The 19,269-nt window shown below is 28.9% G+C and overlaps 2 protein-coding genes across 2 annotated transcripts; one reads left to right on the top strand and one right to left on the bottom strand.

The window, feature by feature from the left end:
* Positions 1–9,404: 9,404 nt before the first annotated feature.
* Positions 9,405–10,324, bottom strand: LOC120088723 (ethylene-responsive transcription factor 2-like). Its single transcript, XM_039046157.2, has one exon. The coding sequence runs from the start codon at positions 10,243–10,245 to the stop codon at positions 9,616–9,618; it is 630 nt and encodes a 209-aa protein (XP_038902085.2). The 5' UTR covers positions 10,246–10,324; the 3' UTR covers positions 9,405–9,615.
* Positions 10,325–15,583: 5,259 nt separating this feature from the next.
* On the top strand, positions 15,584–18,466 carry LOC120089452 (uncharacterized). The gene is made up of 6 exons (XM_039046929.2): positions 15,584–15,662; positions 16,197–16,329; positions 16,431–16,594; positions 16,818–17,097; positions 17,768–17,934; positions 18,184–18,466. Exons 1-6 carry the CDS (start codon positions 15,611–15,613, stop codon positions 18,324–18,326), a joined length of 939 nt encoding a protein of 312 aa, XP_038902857.2. The 5' UTR covers positions 15,584–15,610; the 3' UTR covers positions 18,327–18,466.
* The last annotated feature ends 803 nt before the right edge of the window (positions 18,467–19,269 follow it).

Genomic DNA, 19,269 nt, shown 5'->3' with positions numbered 1-19,269 from the left:
TAACCAATCAACAGTGCGATGACCCTTCACAAATCGTTCATAAGTACAACTGGGCCAATTTACCGTTTTGTCCCTGTAGTTACATCTAACTCCTTAAGTACCACTGATTCCTCTAATGAATAATAAATCATAGTCCTACTATGACTGAGTTCTCTCTTCCCAAAAGAGGGTGTGATCACTATGTTCAAGATCCGAAATCAGCCCTTAAGTGAGCAATTTATCTACTAACCTCTACTTCGAGGAAGGAGTGAATTTCATCTTGTGTAGCTGAATTCCCAACTCCCCAATCAGACGAATCCTAACATGATAGGCTCGTTGAGTTGGCAATCTGGCCACTCTCACCTATACAAATCAAAGAGGCCGCCTTCATGAGCAGGAGTTCACAACTCACTTAGGATTAAGGTCATGTCACTTATGGTCATCCTAGTGAAATGTAAGTCTCAATTATGAACGACGTTATATAAATGGACTAATCATTTCGTGGTCTAGTCTTATACAAAAAAATTTTATAGGATGCCTCCACTCGTATGTCTCTACATGAATGGTCAAGATCAAACCATTTGTAGCACTTTAGAACACTTGTAACATCTACAAAGCGGGTCATATCCATAGTGTCACCAGGATAAGGTATCTCTCCTTTATCATTATACTACAGACCATTTAGGTTATTACTTAAGGCATGATCCACTTGTATGTCTCCACATACATGCTTAAGTTATATGAAATAACCACAGATTTTAGTTTATTGGATTGAGTAAAAGCTTAAAAAATAACACTTATTTTATTAATAACAATGTGTTTACAAAGTGTTTACAAACTATGAGACTACTAGGAGAATTAGGATACCAATCCCAACATTTATTTTATCTAATTTCTATGTTTAGCATGCGTGTAATTTAAAATGCGTATGATTGGTTTTCCTCATCTGAATTCCCCGTTTCTATATAAAAATAAAATTGGGCTACAATCCACTCCCGCACGGGTGTTCACGCATCCTTCAGAAATAACACTGCAGTGGCTTGAACATAGGACCTCGTATTCTGATACCAAGTTAAATCACCAATTGACCCAAAAGCTTAAGCTAATGGGTGAACATAAATTTAATTATATCATCTAATGTTCCCTCTCACTTGTGGGCATGAAATATGAAGAATGCCCAACAAATAGAGATGAATATTAATTGGGGAAGAAACAATAATGCAAGGGGCTTGAACACAGGACATCCTGAACCAACCTGTTCTGATTCCATCTTAAATCACCAATTGACTCAAAAGCTTAAGTTAATGGTGAAGGTGAAGGTAAATTTAGTTACAATATCTAACGGTGTGCAGCTTGTTGGCAAGTGTAAAACTTAACATAGTCAATACTTTGTGGTTTTTCATCTCTAAGCTTCTGAATCATAAATTGAGAAAGAATAGAGAAGAAGATTGTACTAATTTTATTGCTTGTAATAATCAATAAAATTATGATCAACCAACAAATAGAGAATATAAAAAGCCAAATCACACCACATGTACTTCAGGTATAGGTTGAAAGCATAAAAGAAAATATATGATATAAATCAAAGAAATAAACCCATAAATAAATCTAATTTAGAATAGAGATGGAGGGAGAAGTAGTCACTATTGGAGAAGGTGGAGTAAATCTAGGGGCCTGTACTAGTGAAGGAGAAAATGGGAAAAGATATTGAGAAGAAGAAGAAATAGGAGAATAAGATTCAAATGATATTGGAGGAGGTAAAATGGGAAAGGGAACCAAGGAATAAAATGAGTGATCAGGGAAAGATTGTTTAAGTGGACCAAAGGAAAAATTGGCATTAGCATAAGGAAACACAAATTCATTTAAGACAACATGACGAGAAACATATAAATGCCCATATAAAGGACCGAGACAAAGATATTCCTTGTGATTAACACTATAGTTGAAAAAAATACACTTTTGGAACGAAAAAAGAAGTTTATAAGAGTTGTATGGATGGAGTAATGGAAAATAGGAAACACTAAGGCACCGAAGAAGATGATAATCAGGAAATTTGTCATATAACATTCCATAGGGGCTTGCATATCTAAGAATTGGAGTAGAAAGACAATTAATCAGATAAACGATAGCTTGAAAAGTAAAGATAAAAAAAATTCAAAGGTAAAAGAGAGTGTGCAAGCAAAAACAAGCCAATTTCAATAATATGTCTATTTTCCCTTTCTACTCCATCTTGTTGAGGAGTGTAAGAACAAGAAAATTGATGAATAATATCATTTGCAGTTAAATAAGAAAATACGATGAAATTCCTCATCCTAATCAGTTCAGAGACCCTTAAGTTTCTTATTGAATTGAGTTTCAACTAGTTTTTGAAATTGAAGAATGCAAGAGAATGCTTCATCTTTAGTTTTAAGAAGACAAAGTCATGAGAAACGAGTAAAGTCATCAACAAGCAAAAGAAAACACTAAGTTTAGTTTATTGAATTTTGAGGGGAAGGACCCCACACATCAGAGTGCACTAATTGAAAAAATTCATAAGTTTTAGTTTCTTGTAATGAAAAAAGGAAGTCACTAATTGAAAAAATTCATAAGTTTTAGTTTCTTGTAATGAAAAAAGGAAGTCTATGACTTTTAGATAACTGATAGGAGTTACAAAATTCATTCACTAAAGGCACAGAAGTAGACAAATGACTTAAAACTTGCTTCAAAATAGCAGCAACCAGATTGTTAAGGTTAGTGGCCTAAATTTCGTGGTTCTCGTAGTTTATAAATTTTTTATATGAATTATTTTAATAAAATAAAGTATTATTTTATTCGACATTTAAATTGCATTCAATCCAATAAACTATGATCTATGGTTATTTTATGTAACTTAAACATGTATGTGATTGTTACTACAAGTGGATCATGTTTAAATAATAACCTAAATGCTCTGTAGTATATGGATAAAGTTGAGTGTCTTATCCTGGTGCTACTAAGGATACAACCCACTTTGTAATTGTTACATATAATTGTTACAAGAGTTGTAAATATATCTATAGTGCGAAGATTATAGCTATAGGTTTTTATTGAAGTGACTTACAGTTAATGAATATTAATTAATTTAATTAAAATGTTTAATTAATTAATCTTGTATCATTGAGGCTTCTAATCTGTAGGTCCACAAGATCCTTTTGCTAGTTCACTAAGGGTAAAACAAGAATTAATTGTATCTTATACAATTAATATAATGTATATAGATACATTATAACATAAAGTTAATTTTAAATAAGATTTAAAATTATACTTTATAATGTATGAGAGATAAGATTCAAATATTAATTATATGAATAAGATTTATATAATACTGTAGGTTAAAATTAATACGAATGAGATTCATATTAAAACTATAGGTTATAATTAATATGAATAAGATTCATATTAAAATAATAGGTTATGTGAGAGGTTGTTATTTGGATATGATTCGAATTAAATTAAATATATGATATTTAATTTAGTAGTTAATTAATTAATATTTATTTAATTATATATTAAATTTTATTTAATATATAATTTATTTAAATTCAAAATAATAACTCCCACTGGGAGTTATTGTGAGTCAGTGGAGGGGAGTTTTAACTCATTTTCCAACCAACTCACTCTCAAGTAAAATGGGAAGGAGGAGATTCTAAAGGAACCGTGAGGTCCGCAACAGAAGTCGGATCATCCCAATTCTCAATCTTACATAAAGCTAAAAAATACAGAACAACCTAAATCATGCATTCTAAGATAAGATTACTTAATTTTACAGCATGCTTCTTAAAAACATTAGAGAAAGAATTAAGGTTTTATTTGTACTAACCTCTTGAAGACACTATCCTCACGAATTTCCTCTCCAACTGGTTATGAACTCGCCTTGGATCACTCCTTAGGATCATGAACACAATAATCAACCAAGTTTAATAATGAACACCACCACAATAGAACCTTCTGTATTCTCTTAAGGGGTTGAGAATTACAAAAAGAGTTGTGGGCTTCTTTGACAAATTGGGGAGAGGGAGAATTTAGAGATGAGAGGAAAAAAAATTCTTGGGGATTATCCTTATGAGAATCACAGACTTTCTTTGAATTTGGATGAGGACAACTTAACTTCTCCAACTCCACTCCCATGATCTTTTTATAGAGAGAATTAAGGGGAGGGAAGTTGTAACTTCCCCCCTTAGTTTAAAATGAATAAAATATATAGTTTTTAAATAAAATAAAATTATATAATAACTAATTATATATATATGTGTGTGTGTGTGTGTTTGTGTTATATCAAATATAACACGTAACTTATAGTTTTTATATTGTATCAAATACAATATAATTATAGTTTGAATTCTCTCGATAATATATGGTATTTAATATAAATTAAATTTATATTAAATTTAATTATATGAATCCAATTCAAATAATTAACATTTGAATCATATTCAAATAAAGCTCAAATAAACTTATATTATAATGTATCAAATATTTCTCAATAATCCTAATTGAGCTACAGGGGAGACCTTATGGACCTGTAGATTGAAGCTCCAATGGTACTTGAATAATTAATTAAACTTCTTTAATTAAATTATAGAATATCCATTAACTGTCGATCACTCCACTAAAAACCAGCAGCTGCACTCTTCGCACTACAGTTATATTTCTGTGTCCATTGGATATAACTAGTCAACAATGTGATGACCCTTCACAAATTGCTCGCAAGTACAGTTGAGCCAAAAGTACCATTTTGCCCTTGTAATTACATCTAACTCCTTAAGTACCACTGATCCCTCTAATGAACAATAAGTCATAGTTCAACTATGACCAAACCCCTCTCGGACAAAGAGAGGGTGTGGCACTACGTTGTTAAAGCCCTGGAATCAGCCCTTAAGGGAGCAATCTATCTACTTACCTCGACATTAAAGAATGAGTGAATTTCGTCTTGTGTAACTGTGTTCCTAACTCCCTAATCAGATGAATCATCAAAATGGTAGGCTTATTGAGTCGGTAATCTGGCGATTCTCACGAAGGAACGGGAAGACCTAGGATGTAGAAGATCATAACATGAGTGCATACAAATCAAAGAACCACCTTCATAGGCAGGAGTTTACAACTCACTCAGGATTCAGGTCATGTCACTTATGGTCATCCAGGTGAAATGTAAGTCTCTATTGTCAATGGTGTTATATAATGAGACTATTTATTTCATGGTTCGGTCTTATACAAACCCTTTTGTATAGAACACTCCTGCTCACATGTCTCTACATGAATCATCAATATCAAATCATTTGTAGCACTTTACAACAATTGTAACATCTATAAAGCGGGTTGTATTCGTAGTGTCACTAGGATAAGGTATCTAGCCTTATTCATCTTCTACATACCATTTAGGTTATCACTTAAACATAATCCACTTGTATGTCTCTACATACATGTTTAAGCTACAGAAGATAACCTCAGATATTAGTTTATTGGTTTTGTGAGTTAATGCAACTAAATGTCAAATAAAATTCCTCAGATTTTATTAAATAAATAAATCGTTTGTACATTATAATTACAAACTACAGGACCCACGAGATTTAGGGCATCAACCTCGACAGATTCATCTTGAGAAGTTCTCAATCCAATACATAGATCACTCAGAAGAGAAAAAGTTTTCTCTATATTCTTCATCTTCTTTCTTGAGAAACATCTCTCATACAAAATCACTTCTCCCTACCAAATTAAGGAGCCCACAGATCCTTGATTATTTATCTGGAGAATAGCAAGGAAACCAAGTGGTGATGTCCTCTATTCGTGACTAATAGCAAGGAAACCAAGTGGTGGTGTCCCCTTGTTCATGACTTGTTTGTTTGTGAGAGGCGTTAGCATGCTGTAATTTATAAATATTTATCTTGTTCTATAATTTCTCTGTTTTTTCGAGTTTTTCAAATTGAATTACATTGGCACGTACGTTCACACACTTCGACTATGGAATTTTATTCCTTCAATGTCTTAGACAAATGTGCCAATATGGATCAGATTGAACAACAGAAAGAAAAACAAAAAAATAAGTCTTTGAAGGAAGGTTAGATGGAGCCAAAATGGAAGACAACTTGTATAAACCATCGTCAAGCTTACCTAGAAGAATAACCTTTAACAAGAAAGAAAGTAGATTGAAACTCAACAAATATTTTATTGTCATGACAAAGATGAGCTATACTGATTAAACGTCAAGAGATAAAAGGTGTATACAAGATAGTTAGAAGTAATAGGTTTAGTGAACGAATGAGTTAGAGATGAGCCAATGTGAGAGATAGGGATTTGTTTACCATTTCCAACATTGACTTATTCTCCACTATAATAAGGTCGAGGGACGAAAATTATAATAATTTTATTGATTGTAATCAATCAGTACAATTATGCTCTGTCAACAAATAGATAATATAAAGAGGCAAATCATATCATATGTACATTAGGTATATAATGAAAGTATAATAGAAAATATATGACATAAATCAAAGGAATAGACCCATAAATGATAAGGATAAATGCACCATTCTATCACTGAAAGACCTTAAAAGCTCTATTTTTTGTAACGTCATCTCTTTCCTTCATCCCCTTCTCTTGTTGCTAAATGGATATGATCTTAATCATTGATTTGAAACTTAAAAAATTTAAAATAATAGATGGATAATGTATTGTATATTTGAAACACATGGGTATGGATATTTAGATAGTTTTAATTAAAAAAGAAAACCAAAGATATAGTTACAGATAAAGGGGAGATCTTAATTTTGAGGGTATTCTCAGGTATATTAAGGAATGTATACTTGTGAGTTGGGCATGAGATGCTATTTTCTTTTTTCTTTTTTATTTTCTATTTTTCAAAATGAAAACTAAAAAAGTGTCATCAAGTCCAAATCCCATTTATATATATATCAGTCGACATATCGTAAACATAAATACTATATTTATTTCTAAAGACAAATAACTTGGGAAGAATTGTGACACCTCCAATGAATTGTTAATTGGAAAATAATTCGAAAATTGACTCTTCAATGAATTATTGAAATTGATTGAAATAATTGAATTGAGAAATTGAGAGGGGCATCACTGTCTCCTCCTCCTAGGGAGGCCCAGCTTACATATTGCTTATGTCATCAAATTGCGTCACTACATATTATTAAACATTAATTTTTTAGTCATTCTAATTTACATTTTATTTTTATTTAAAAAAAAAAAGGTTAAATCGCAGTTGTAAATAAGAGAGAATCAAATTTGTTTGTTTGATTTTACAAATAAAAAAATGATGTAAATTCAATGTGACAGTGTCATTAAAAATAAATCCTTTTATGAAAAGCTATTTATTAAAAAATATGAATAAACTTAACATAAAAAGAGAAAAATAAATAATAGTTACTTCGTCCCCAAAACTTTTAATTAAATTAAAATTCTGATGTTTCTTTTGAGTCTTTATTGCTTGACTTTATTAATAAAATGCTAATGGTATATCTACTAATTTGTTTAACTGTTTAACCACATCATGCCAATTGTCTTTTCTTCTGTGTCTAAGTTAATTAGACATATTTTGACTAATCTCACGAGATAACTTGTCTGATTCTATAATATTTGGATGTCAAGGAAACAAAATTTATATAATAATTTAATAAAAATAAAAATCAATGTAATTAGTATTTTTTAAACTAACAATTATGACCATGTTTGACATTTAGTTTTTGAAATTTAGTTTTTGAAAACTAAGTCTATTAATTCTATTTCGACATCTAAATTTGTTCTTTTTTTTTATCTATTTTTTACCAATGGTTCAAAAAACCAAGCTAAATTTTGAAAACTAAGTAGCTTTTAAAAACTCGTGTTTTGTCTATGGAATTTGGCTAAAAATTTGATTAAGAATTCAATCATTATATTTTTTAAAAAAATACAAATCATTGTAAGAAAAATAGAGTTAATTGGTTTAATTTTTCAAAAACTAAAAAATAAAAAATAAAATGATTACTAAACGAGATCTCTTTAAAAAAAAAAAAAAATGGCTGAAGGTAATATTAAATTAATTTAATAATCTCCCGTATGATATTAGCTTTAGATGTTTGTGAAAAGTTAATTTTATTTTATTGAAACTAGGAAGATTAAAGATGGAACAAGCCAATCGAAATATTAGTTGAGAGAATAAATCTAAACTATTAATTCTTTTCAAGGTTGAAGGTTGAATTGCTTACCCACATTATTATATTACAAAAATATTTTTAACAAATTATTTTCTTTTTCTAATTTTAAGTAATGACTTTTTTTTCACGATGTGAGTGCAATTGGAATATATAGATTAAAATTCATTTTTAGTTCCTAAACTGAATCTTGATTTATAATGATTTAGTCCTTGTACGGTCAGTTTTGTAACAATTTAGTCCCTAAACTTTAACATGTAACAATTTAATCATGTAATTTCAACTTTGTAACCGTTCAATCCCTATCGTAGAAAAATTAATGTGAAGATTCAATGAGAGCTTTTATATAAGTAAACTGATAAATTGATTAGAAATTCAATATCTTTTATTAAATACAAAGTCTACATTGTAAAATAATAAAAATTGACATCAAATTTTGATGATTTTTTTAATGTTAGAGACTAAAGTGTTACAAAATTGAAAGTATAGAGATTCAATTATTACATATTAAAGTTTATGGACTAAATTGTTACAAAACTGAGAGACTAAAATATTACAAACTAAAGTTCAAGAACTAAATTATTATTTCCATGAAAGTTTAGGGATCAAAAGTATTTTTAAACCTATTATATATGTTTTAGATTATATATATAATAGGAAAAAAATACTTATACTTAATATCTTATGTCGTAGTGAGAGTGATTTACTTCATTTAATTATAATTGTTGTATATATAATGTTAATGTAAACATAAAAACATGGGAGATTAGTTCAATTTACTTTCCTAATCAAACTATGGAGTGTCAATATCTGAGATTAATATACTTAACTTGGTACACATGTAGTCCAACTTTTGTGAAACCTAATACATAAGTTACATGAAGTTCAACAATAAGAATGAATTTCTTTATATAGTTGAATTAGAGGGTTAATATAAGCATGAAATTAAGCTCAGAACCTCAATTTGATTTAAATTAATTAATCACACATTTCTATTTTGTATGTATATATTTATTTATTTTTAACAAGTGAATATATAATTGATAAAATAACACCAAAAAGTATATTATTGAATAGAACAAAGAGTGAAATAGCCGACTGACTTATATTTTTATACCTTAATCTATATTTTTCTAACAACTCTTGTTTACCGTTTGAAAATTTGAACTCCTTTAATATGAATATAAAGAAAGTCTACTTCTAACTTATTTAGTAACGTAATTAAAAAATGTAGAAAGTCCAACAAATAAATACTTTCTACAAATAAATAACTAGATAATATATTTACTTGTACATATTATAAAATGGAAATATATTAACTTTTAATTTCGATTATTTACTAGATATTATAATATATATATACACCAACGGGAAAAATAAAATTGTTTTTAGTTTCTAATTTTCTACGTTATCAATTAATACTTGTACCGAAGTAACGGTACAAGCACTCATTCAAGTACACGAACTAGCTAACCAATAGCTGCTCGCCAAGTGGCAAAATAGTCATCTGGGTGGGCCCCACTTGAAACACACTCGACTCCGGCTGAGCATCTTTATTAGCCGCGCCTTTTCTTCTCTTAGCCGAGCCGTGAGCCAAAGGCACAAGGGTATGATTATGATTATGATTATCATGTTCCCGGCGCCGAGGAGAGACTCTAAGCGGCGGGGGGTCGCCAGAGCCAATGCGGTTAGGGAAGTTAAGAAGGGCCTTGGAGCCGCGCATCCTGAAAGCGGCTCGATCGTAAGCCAAAGCGGCGTCCTCAGCAGTCTCGTACGTGCCAAGCCACACACGTGCGCCACTCTTAGCAGGATCCCGAATCTCGGAGGCGTATTTCCCCCAGGGGCGGCGGCGAACCCCACGGTAGCGCTTTGGCCGGGTGGGGGCGGGGGCGGTGGCGGAAGAGGGGTGGTCCGGCGGAGGGATGGAATAATGATGGAGAGGGGAAAGACCGAAAACGACGGCATCGTGAAGGGAATTGAAGAGAATCATGTCGTTGAGTTTGAGGGGAAAATCGCTCCATTCATCAGTTAAAGAAGAGAAGAGATTGGAATAGATTAATGGGTCGCCAAATATATCCTTTTTTTGGACCTCCATTTTATTGAAATATTTTTGTGGGTAATATTTTTGAAGATAAACATAAGGTTAAGGTCTTCATGTTGTGGGTATGGATATTTATAGTGGAGTTTTTGGTAAGTTTGGGCTATAATATCTAAATACGCACTCTCTCTCTCATCACCATTTTTTTTAGAGAGAGATGTGGGGGAAGAGAGCAATAATGACTTGAACAAGTGGATTCACAATTTCTTTTCTCTCTCCTTTTTTTTTAAAAAAACATTTTTATATTAAAAATATTTAAGTGTGATCATGTATCTTACTAAATTGTCTAATTATGATTTGATATGGTGATTTTTTTTTTTTTAAATATTTTAATTTTTTTTATGTGAGTGATGAGAAAATATACATAAAGATGAGTACATCTTGAGATGTATTCAAAAGTATTATTTTTTTTTCGATTTTATGTTATATTAACCTAAAAAATTATTGGTTTTCTTTTATTTAAAAAGATAATAGTAATTAAGTTATATAATAATGGGTAATAAATGTAATAGATATGAGGCATTTAAAATTGTCCTAAATTGATATACATATTTTCAATCTCCACTTTCTCTCTTAAAAAAATGCTCATTCTGGTTTTGTTAATAGTTTTCTCTCTCTCACATCATTTGGCTATGACACATCTTATGTCATGGAAATTTAATTTTGTTTTGAGTTTATAGTCCTACACTTTTAAGTTTATGACAATTTAATTTCTATCATAAAATGTCTCATAAAAAAATTTCTATAGAAACTAAATTAATACATATTTCTAAATTTAAGGGACAAAGGAAGTCTTTTGAACATTTGTGTAAATTTTTCCTTAATCTCAAATCTTTTACCAGTGTTTTTGCCTTGTGGAAAAATATTTTATTTGGAATCCCAATTAATTAACTAGCAAATCTTACCAATTTTTTGTATAATTGATAAATTTGTAGTATGTTGGTTTGTTTGAATCGATCGTGCAAATCATCTCAAACTAATTTTGCTGATCGAACGTAGACAATGTTTGTAGTTATCTCTTTAGAAACAAAATTGAGAATCCAAGATGTAATAGTATCTTTGTTGTATTTTCACCCGGGCAAAATTGTACCTTAGGTTTCTTGATGGTTCCATCTACGAATCCATCTTTGTTTTTGCCAAAAAGTATCATTAACATTGCTCACCTACTCCTAGGTGATTGAAGCTTCATCGCCATTGAGAGTATGTTGAGTTTCTTCATTGGTAGTCTCCACGATAGTCGTTGGGAAAACAAGAGGAGAAAGCATGTGAAGAGATAAAATTTTAATGTTATGATACCATTTTATAAATAGAGAGGTAAATAATCCATCTCTTATTAATGAGATAATATTCTCAGTGTATTTATACATAACAATTAGTAACTAATATGATATATCTAATAGGTATATACTTCCTCTTTAAAGGTTGGACGCTCGAATCCCTTCTATTAGGAATATTCAAGTGATCCGACAATTTGAACAACCCAAACTACCCAACTCAAACTATAAGAGTTGGGTTGGGTTCATTTTGTTTTTAGGTTGGATTGGATCTAGGGTTGAATAAAATGAAATTTGGGTTGACTTAACTCAACTCGAACTACTATATATTAATAAAAAAAAATTATATATTTCTTTTAGAATTGATAAATTTATGAATTCTTATGTTTTTCTTTTAAGAATTTCGTTTTTATATAAAGTTTGTAATAGATATTATTATAATTGGTGCGTAAGAATTTAGTTTTATGAGATTTTAGTTATTAAATATGTTTTCTCGATAAATTTAAGTATTTTAAATTAAGAAGAAAAAAATAATAATAATCCGACAACCCAACCAATCCAAATTTTGAGGATGGGTTGGGTTGGGCTAAAGACCATATTTGGATAATTTGGATTACCAATTTGATCAACCTGAATTTTCGAGTTGGTCCAAAAATATGCCATAACTCAACTCCATTCAACATATGTACATCCTTACCCTTCTACTTAATTTATTGTAAAAAAGTTTGAAGATACTTTTTATTCATATTTTTTTTTAGAGATATACTAAAAATCCGAAGTATTAGTAAGGGTACTGGAATATTTCAATTAAATTGGGATATTTCTCCATGAAAACAGAAAAAAAAAAAAAAAAAAACTAATTATCTAAAAAAAAAGAAGCAAGAGTCTCTCTGATGATGGCAAACACAATTAATAAATTTGACCTGACTTGACTTAAATAAATAGTATTGGTTAGAAATCTTTTATTTACTCTTTTTTAAAAAATTTAATATATGATACAACATGCACCAAATGTCCAGATTAAACAAATTTTTGATAGTGATTGTTGACACGAGATTTCGATGAAATTTATTTCGTAGATTTTGATACAATCTCTAATGTTCGATCTTTTGAAGTCTTTTCTAACACATGGGATAAAATTTAAAATTTTTAAATCTTCAATTTGAAATTTTTAAGTCTTCAATCTTCAAAAGATTGTAATATTGAGATCGATTTAAACTTCAATCTTCTGAAATTCAAGGAGGTTTTAATCTTCCAAATCCTGAATCTTCAGAAGATTACAATCTTGAGATTAATCAGAACTTCAAAATCTTTAGAGCTTTATTTTTTATCTTCAAAATTTTTAGAGCTTTAGAGTTTTAGTTTTGATCTCCAGAGCTTCACACTTTCGTACCAATTTTTCAACCTCTTTTCAATGAAGAGATAAGTCTCTATTTATAGAAGTTTCTCGTGGGCCTTTATATTGTCTTGACCCAGTTGTTGTTAGACCTAAATATTGAGCATGAGCCAATCTTTAATTTGATCCAAAATTTTTCACCATTACTTGAATTGGGTTGAACCCAAGCAACTTTAATTACTCGGTCCGATCTAGGATTCAAATTTTCATTGTGATGACGTGATGAATTTTAATTGATCGAAATTTTTTATTCAAGAGTGATTTCCACCCCCACCAAACCCTAAAACTTAATTTCAGTAGTAAAGTGACATAAGAAAATCATATCCACCATGATTTTTAAGTCATAATACACCTTGTTCATGTGTAATCTTGCCAATAATGCTTTAGGAAAATTTCCATTCATTTGGGTTTAGTGTTTAATATGATAAATTTTTTATTAGAAAGCTTTAACTATTGAATTAATATTATAGTTGTACTAACACGATATGGTTAGTTAATCTCTTCACAATCGTCTAATTCAATTAGTTAAGTTACGGGTATATCGTTACATATATTAAATTCAAAAAATGTAAAATAAAACAATATTCCCTTTCTATATATTGATGATTATTATAAATATTGTTTGAATTTGAAATTGTAAGTTTAAATAGATTCAATAATTTTATTTTTCTTCCATTATAGGCTATGGAGAGAACAAAAAATGTAAATGCATATTAAAGCTAAAATAAAACATTTTTCTGCCCTGCCCTTGAGGATTAGGTTGGGTGAGGCTTAATTAGTCTCTTCTTTCAAATTATTTTGGAGCAATTAATTAAATTTTTGGTTTTAGTCAAATTAAGTAACGATTATTAGGAAAGTGAAGTATGAGAGAGTACTCTGTTTTCTAACATGCTACAGTGCCCAACACTTCGAATATCATGCCAAAATTTTAAATAGTTATCCCTGCATAGAGAGAGAGTTGTTGTAAGAATAACAATAACAATAATAATAATAATAATTTTTGGTTTTAGACTAAATTATAAAGTATTATTAAAGCATGGCTATTGGCTATAGTAAATTAATTAAGGATACCTATAAAGTATTAATTAGAGGAATTGTTTTAAACGAAAATGTTTTTAAATATCAAGATGTTACTATCGATATATTATGAATGTCTATCATTGATAGATAGTGATATTTTATTTCATTTGTAAATATTTTAGTTTATTTTATTATATTTGAAAATAACCCTTAATTAGTCATTTTTGCAACATCAATTAACAAAATATTCAATTTTAACTTGAAAATTAATTAGCTTATTATTATTGTTATTATTAAATTACAAAAATAATCCCTAAAATATGATGGTAGTTACAATTATACCTTTAAACTTTCATATCTAAAAATTGAGTCCCCAACCTTATTCAAATGCTAAAATTAGATTCTTAAACTTATATAATTAAATTTGAGGATTCAAATTTTACAATCATCAAGTGTGAAGGCCCAATTTAACACTCTTAGAATTTAAGGACCTATTGAAAATTTAAGATATAATTGTAACTAACACCATATTTTAGTGTTGGTTTTTGCAATTTATCATTACTACTACTATTTGAAAGGAGTACTCATGCAAATTACTATTCAACTATGCCCATTTACCCGTTTAAAGACTGCATTACTTAACTTAGTTTAGTCGAGTAGCGAATTTTAATTTTATGCTTGTTTACTTATTTTTTTCCCTTTAATATTTACCACATCTTATGAATTAAAGAAAATGTAGATTTTACAAATTTGTTTTGAATTAAATAAATTTAGCCAAAATGTTTGACATTTTTTTTTTTTAAAAAAAAAACAAGTTACGGTTTTGTTTACCGTACCTCTGGCTCTAAATCAACTTTTTTTTTTTCTTTTAATTATGATATTTCTTTCCTCTAACTCAATCTCTTCATATATTATACTTTTAGTTATTCTTTTATGGTAATGAAATCTACTTTCAGATTTAGGTTATGATCATGCGTGTGTTATCTATGTTCCAACGTAGCTAGTTGAGATATACTGATATATCTCTGGATTTTTTTTAATATCTCGCTGAAAAAATATTTATTTTACTTAATTACCCTAATTTCTTTACTTTCTATTTTCTATTTTGAAAAACCAAGCTTTGTGAAAACTTTTTGTTTCTATTATTTAATTTTTCCAAGTTTAAGAACACAAATCTTTGAAATTCCAGCCACAACTATCTCAACAATTTTCAAAATTTGAATACATTAAAAAGTATTATTTCAAGATGGTTAACAAAATAAAGGTACATACACAATAAGATTGTTTTTTTTAAAAAAAATGTTATCAAGCGAATACTAAGCATCAGTAAATTTTGGAAGAAAGGATCCATAATTTGTGCTCAAGGATCTTGCATTATTCTTATCTTAGATTCATTAGATAAGAGTGCAAGAAAGGCCTTGGCTTGAAGAGTCCCTTTTGAGACAACCTCTTTTTATAATTTCTTTTTCTATTTTTAATTATTTTTTTCCTTTTGTCAACAAAAAAGAAAGAAAAGAATCATGTCTTTGATCACCATTACCACCTTTGAATCTTCCTTTCTTGTTCTGGTTTTTTGTCATACTATCATGTACAAAATTAAGGAACATAAATATTCTCCATCTATATAACAGCTAAAATGAAGAAGGAAAAAAACCCAACATTGAGATTATTCATGGATGATAATATGTCATACGATGATACTATAAATGATGAACAACAACATGGTATAGTATTTAAAATTATTTTCTAATTATTGTTTTATTCTTAATTTTATATTAATTCTTCGTAAACTTCCCTTCATGTTTTATTTAGGTTGGACCTTCCATTCGTATTTGATCTTATTTAATTATTTATGATTATGGTTTAGAAAAATGCACTATATAAACTCTCTAACTCTAGAGGTGTCATTTATTCAGTAAACATTTTCTCTAATAAAATTGTTCTTCCTCTACTCCATGGACATATAGTTAACACACATTTAGTTAATCACGTAAATCTATGTGTCGATTCTCTATTCTTTTTATATTTTTGGTAGTATTTAATTATCAATTTCGTAATAATTTATATACTTTTTAATACATTTTCACTCCGATTTTTGCTAAACACAACGTAAAAGTTTATGAGAACACGGATGGAATCGGGTATTTTAAAAAAGATTTAATGACAAAATCTATTCAAAATATAGATATAAACAAGTTCAATAACCCGAATTATTTTGGGTTACTAATGTTCATGAATGTTTTTTTTTTTTAATGCAGAAATTATTACAAGATCAAGAAGGGTTGACCCACCATCTCATTATGCATTCAAAATTGATTCTTACTCAGTGTTTTCAGAAATAGAGATGAAGAAATGTGAATCAGGAGACTTTGAAGTCGATGGCTACAAGTGGTTTGGCAACTGAGCTTAATTTTGAAATTAAACATCATTTAAATATCATAAACTAGGGTTATGGATTATAATTAATCACTCCATTTCTCACATTGTCTTAGGAAATTAATTTTATATCCAAATGGGGATGAAGAAGTGCAAGATCATATTTCTCTCTACTTGGCTATATCAGCTAAAGATAATCTTCCTCTTGGCTGGGAAGTGAGGGTAATTTTAAGATTCTTTATATTTGATCAAATCAGAGACAACTATTTAACAATCCAAGGTAATTTGAAATCCCTTTTCTAATTATTTGTGATTTTCTAAAATCAAATATATCATTATCCATAATGCAAAATTCACAAAAATGATCTTATTAATATAATGTAATTAGATAAACATCGTCGAAATTCTAGAAAATGGTTGTCAAACAGGATCTGGGGCGAACGAAATTATTGTCGAAATGAAAACCTAAACCTTAGAGATATATATTGGTTTTGGTTTTGCAGATGGGAAAATGAGGAGGTATTCTAAAATGAAGAGTGAACATGGATTTACCCAATTGCTTTCTCATAATATTTTCAATAAAGCCTCCAATGGCTTCCTTGTGGATAATTCTTGTACATTTGGAGTTGAAATTTCTGTACTTAAAGCCTCAAACAAAGGAGAGATTTTAACCATTTATAAAGAGCCTCAACAGGACACATTTTTTTGGAGCATCTATTCATTTTCTGTTAAAATTAATGAATTCTATATCTCAGAACCCTTCAATGTCAAAGGAAGACAATGGTTAGTAGAAAAACTCATATAAAAACTTTTTTGTTTTTGTTTTTTTTTTTTTAAGGAAAATATCAATTTATATTCTTAAAAACTTTAAAACTTATATCAAATTAAACCCTGAACTAATAATTGTATCAATTTAAAACTTTAAACTTTTGTAAGTATATCAATTTACACCTTCAATTTACTTACCGTTTAGGAGAACCTTAAGTAAAACTTATAATTATTGTCAATTAAACCTCCGACCTTTCATAAATGAATCAATTTAGTTTCTTAGTAAAAAAAAATTCTTTGAGAATCGTCCATTTTGTAAAACTAACATTTTAAGAAGCATAAATGTGTTTGAGAATTAATGTATAGATGATTTTCAAAGGTAGTCATAATAAAAGGGTCTAAATTGATTGACTGATGAAATTTTTGGAGTTCAATTGACTCAAATTATAAGTTTCACACAATAGTACTGATCAAACGAAATTTGGAGGAGGGTGTAAATCGATACACTTAAAGATTTAAATTGATACAATTATTAGTTCATAATTTTAATTGATACAATTCCAAAGTTTAGAGATATACATTAATACTTATCTATTATTTTTTTTTTATTTAAATGATAAACATAATCGTTATCAAACAGGTTGTCTAACAAGTCATTATCTTGTTTTGATTTATTACTATTTAGGAGAATGGTGATATACCCAAATGGTCATTCTCGGGGAAAGACCTCACATATCTCTCTTTACTTGAGGTTGGATAGTTCAGAGACCATTCCATTGGGGAAAAAAATCTATGCAAAATTCCTTCTAGGTGTTTACAACTTTGTAGCCAAAAAATATATCGACAAATCAAGTAAGTTTTCAGTTGAAAATTATCTTTCAATTTTTTGTGGACAAATGGTAAAAATCGTCCTTAAAATATATCATAGTAGTTTGTGGTTATACACTCAAACTTTCGATGAAAAAGTTTGAGCCTTCGAACTTATTTAAATGCTAAAACTGGATTTTTAGATTTATTGAGGATGTAATCGCAACTATCACAGTAATTCTAGGATGATTTTGCAAATTTACCTTATATGTTATGTGACATTGGATTTTGCAGAAGAAGTTTGGTTTGCAACCACAGGCACTGGCAATGGTTTTCATGAGTTCTTATCTCGAAAAGACATGACTCCTCATTTGCAAAATGATGTTTTGTATCTCAAAGCTAGAATTGTGGCTATGTCAGCCGTGGAAGAATTTTAATAATGACATGATATATGTCTTGAGAATACATCGAGTTACCATATATTATAATTTGTATATAATATACAATGTAACTATACATTGCACATGATATTGAATTGTGTTTAATGTAATGTTAGTAAATAATGGACTTTGAGAAAGTTATTATTTGGGCCATTTGGACAAATGGCCAAAACCTAAATCTAATATGGCCACCAAACTTTTTCTTTGAATAAATGGTCAAACGATTTTTATAGAATTTTTAGGAGAATTTATCAAATATAAAAAATATCCCTTACAAAATATCTAATTAAAATACTAATAATTTTTAAATAAAAAAAAAATCCCTTAAATTAAGGAATGTTGATGCTTTATTTTATTGAACCAACTATGAAAAAACAACTCTAAAATGGTTATTAACAACAAATTAATAAATATACCACCTAATACAAAATTCGTGAATACTATAAAAATTTCAAAAATTGTGTCAAAAGAAGCATATATCTAATTTGGAATACAAAAGTATGGTGTATTTTGTGTTTTGTGGTATGTTCCTAATTCCTTTTACTTCATATTCATAACATTCTACGTATATTTCCTATTAAAAAATGTAAGATTTTTCTTTATAGTTTTGCCACATAAATACCTTATACTAAAACTAGCTAAAACTTTTATTAGTCTTCTAGTAACACAAAAAACTTCAATTTAAATCTTATACCTTGTAATAACTAAAAAAAAAGCTAAAAAACAATTAAAGTGAGTCATAGTATAATATGCAAATATCTTGTATTCAAAATTCACAATCAGAAATCTTCCTAAAATCTAGGATAATGATAACGGAAAACAATAAAAATCTGATTATTTTTTTAAAAAATTATTAAGATCTAACAGCATTAAAATGTAAATATAATGTACTTGGATGAATAAATCATAATCCAATAATTATATCATACAACTGAAAACA

Source organism: Benincasa hispida, chromosome 1, assembly GCF_027475165.1.
Source record: "Benincasa hispida cultivar pf3 chromosome 1, pf3_genome.v1.1, whole genome shotgun sequence".
Classification (NCBI taxonomy): Eukaryota; Viridiplantae; Streptophyta; class Magnoliopsida; order Cucurbitales; family Cucurbitaceae; genus Benincasa; species Benincasa hispida.
The sequence above is the reverse complement of the archived record's forward strand: the minus strand, read 5'-3'. Positions and strand labels throughout refer to the sequence as shown.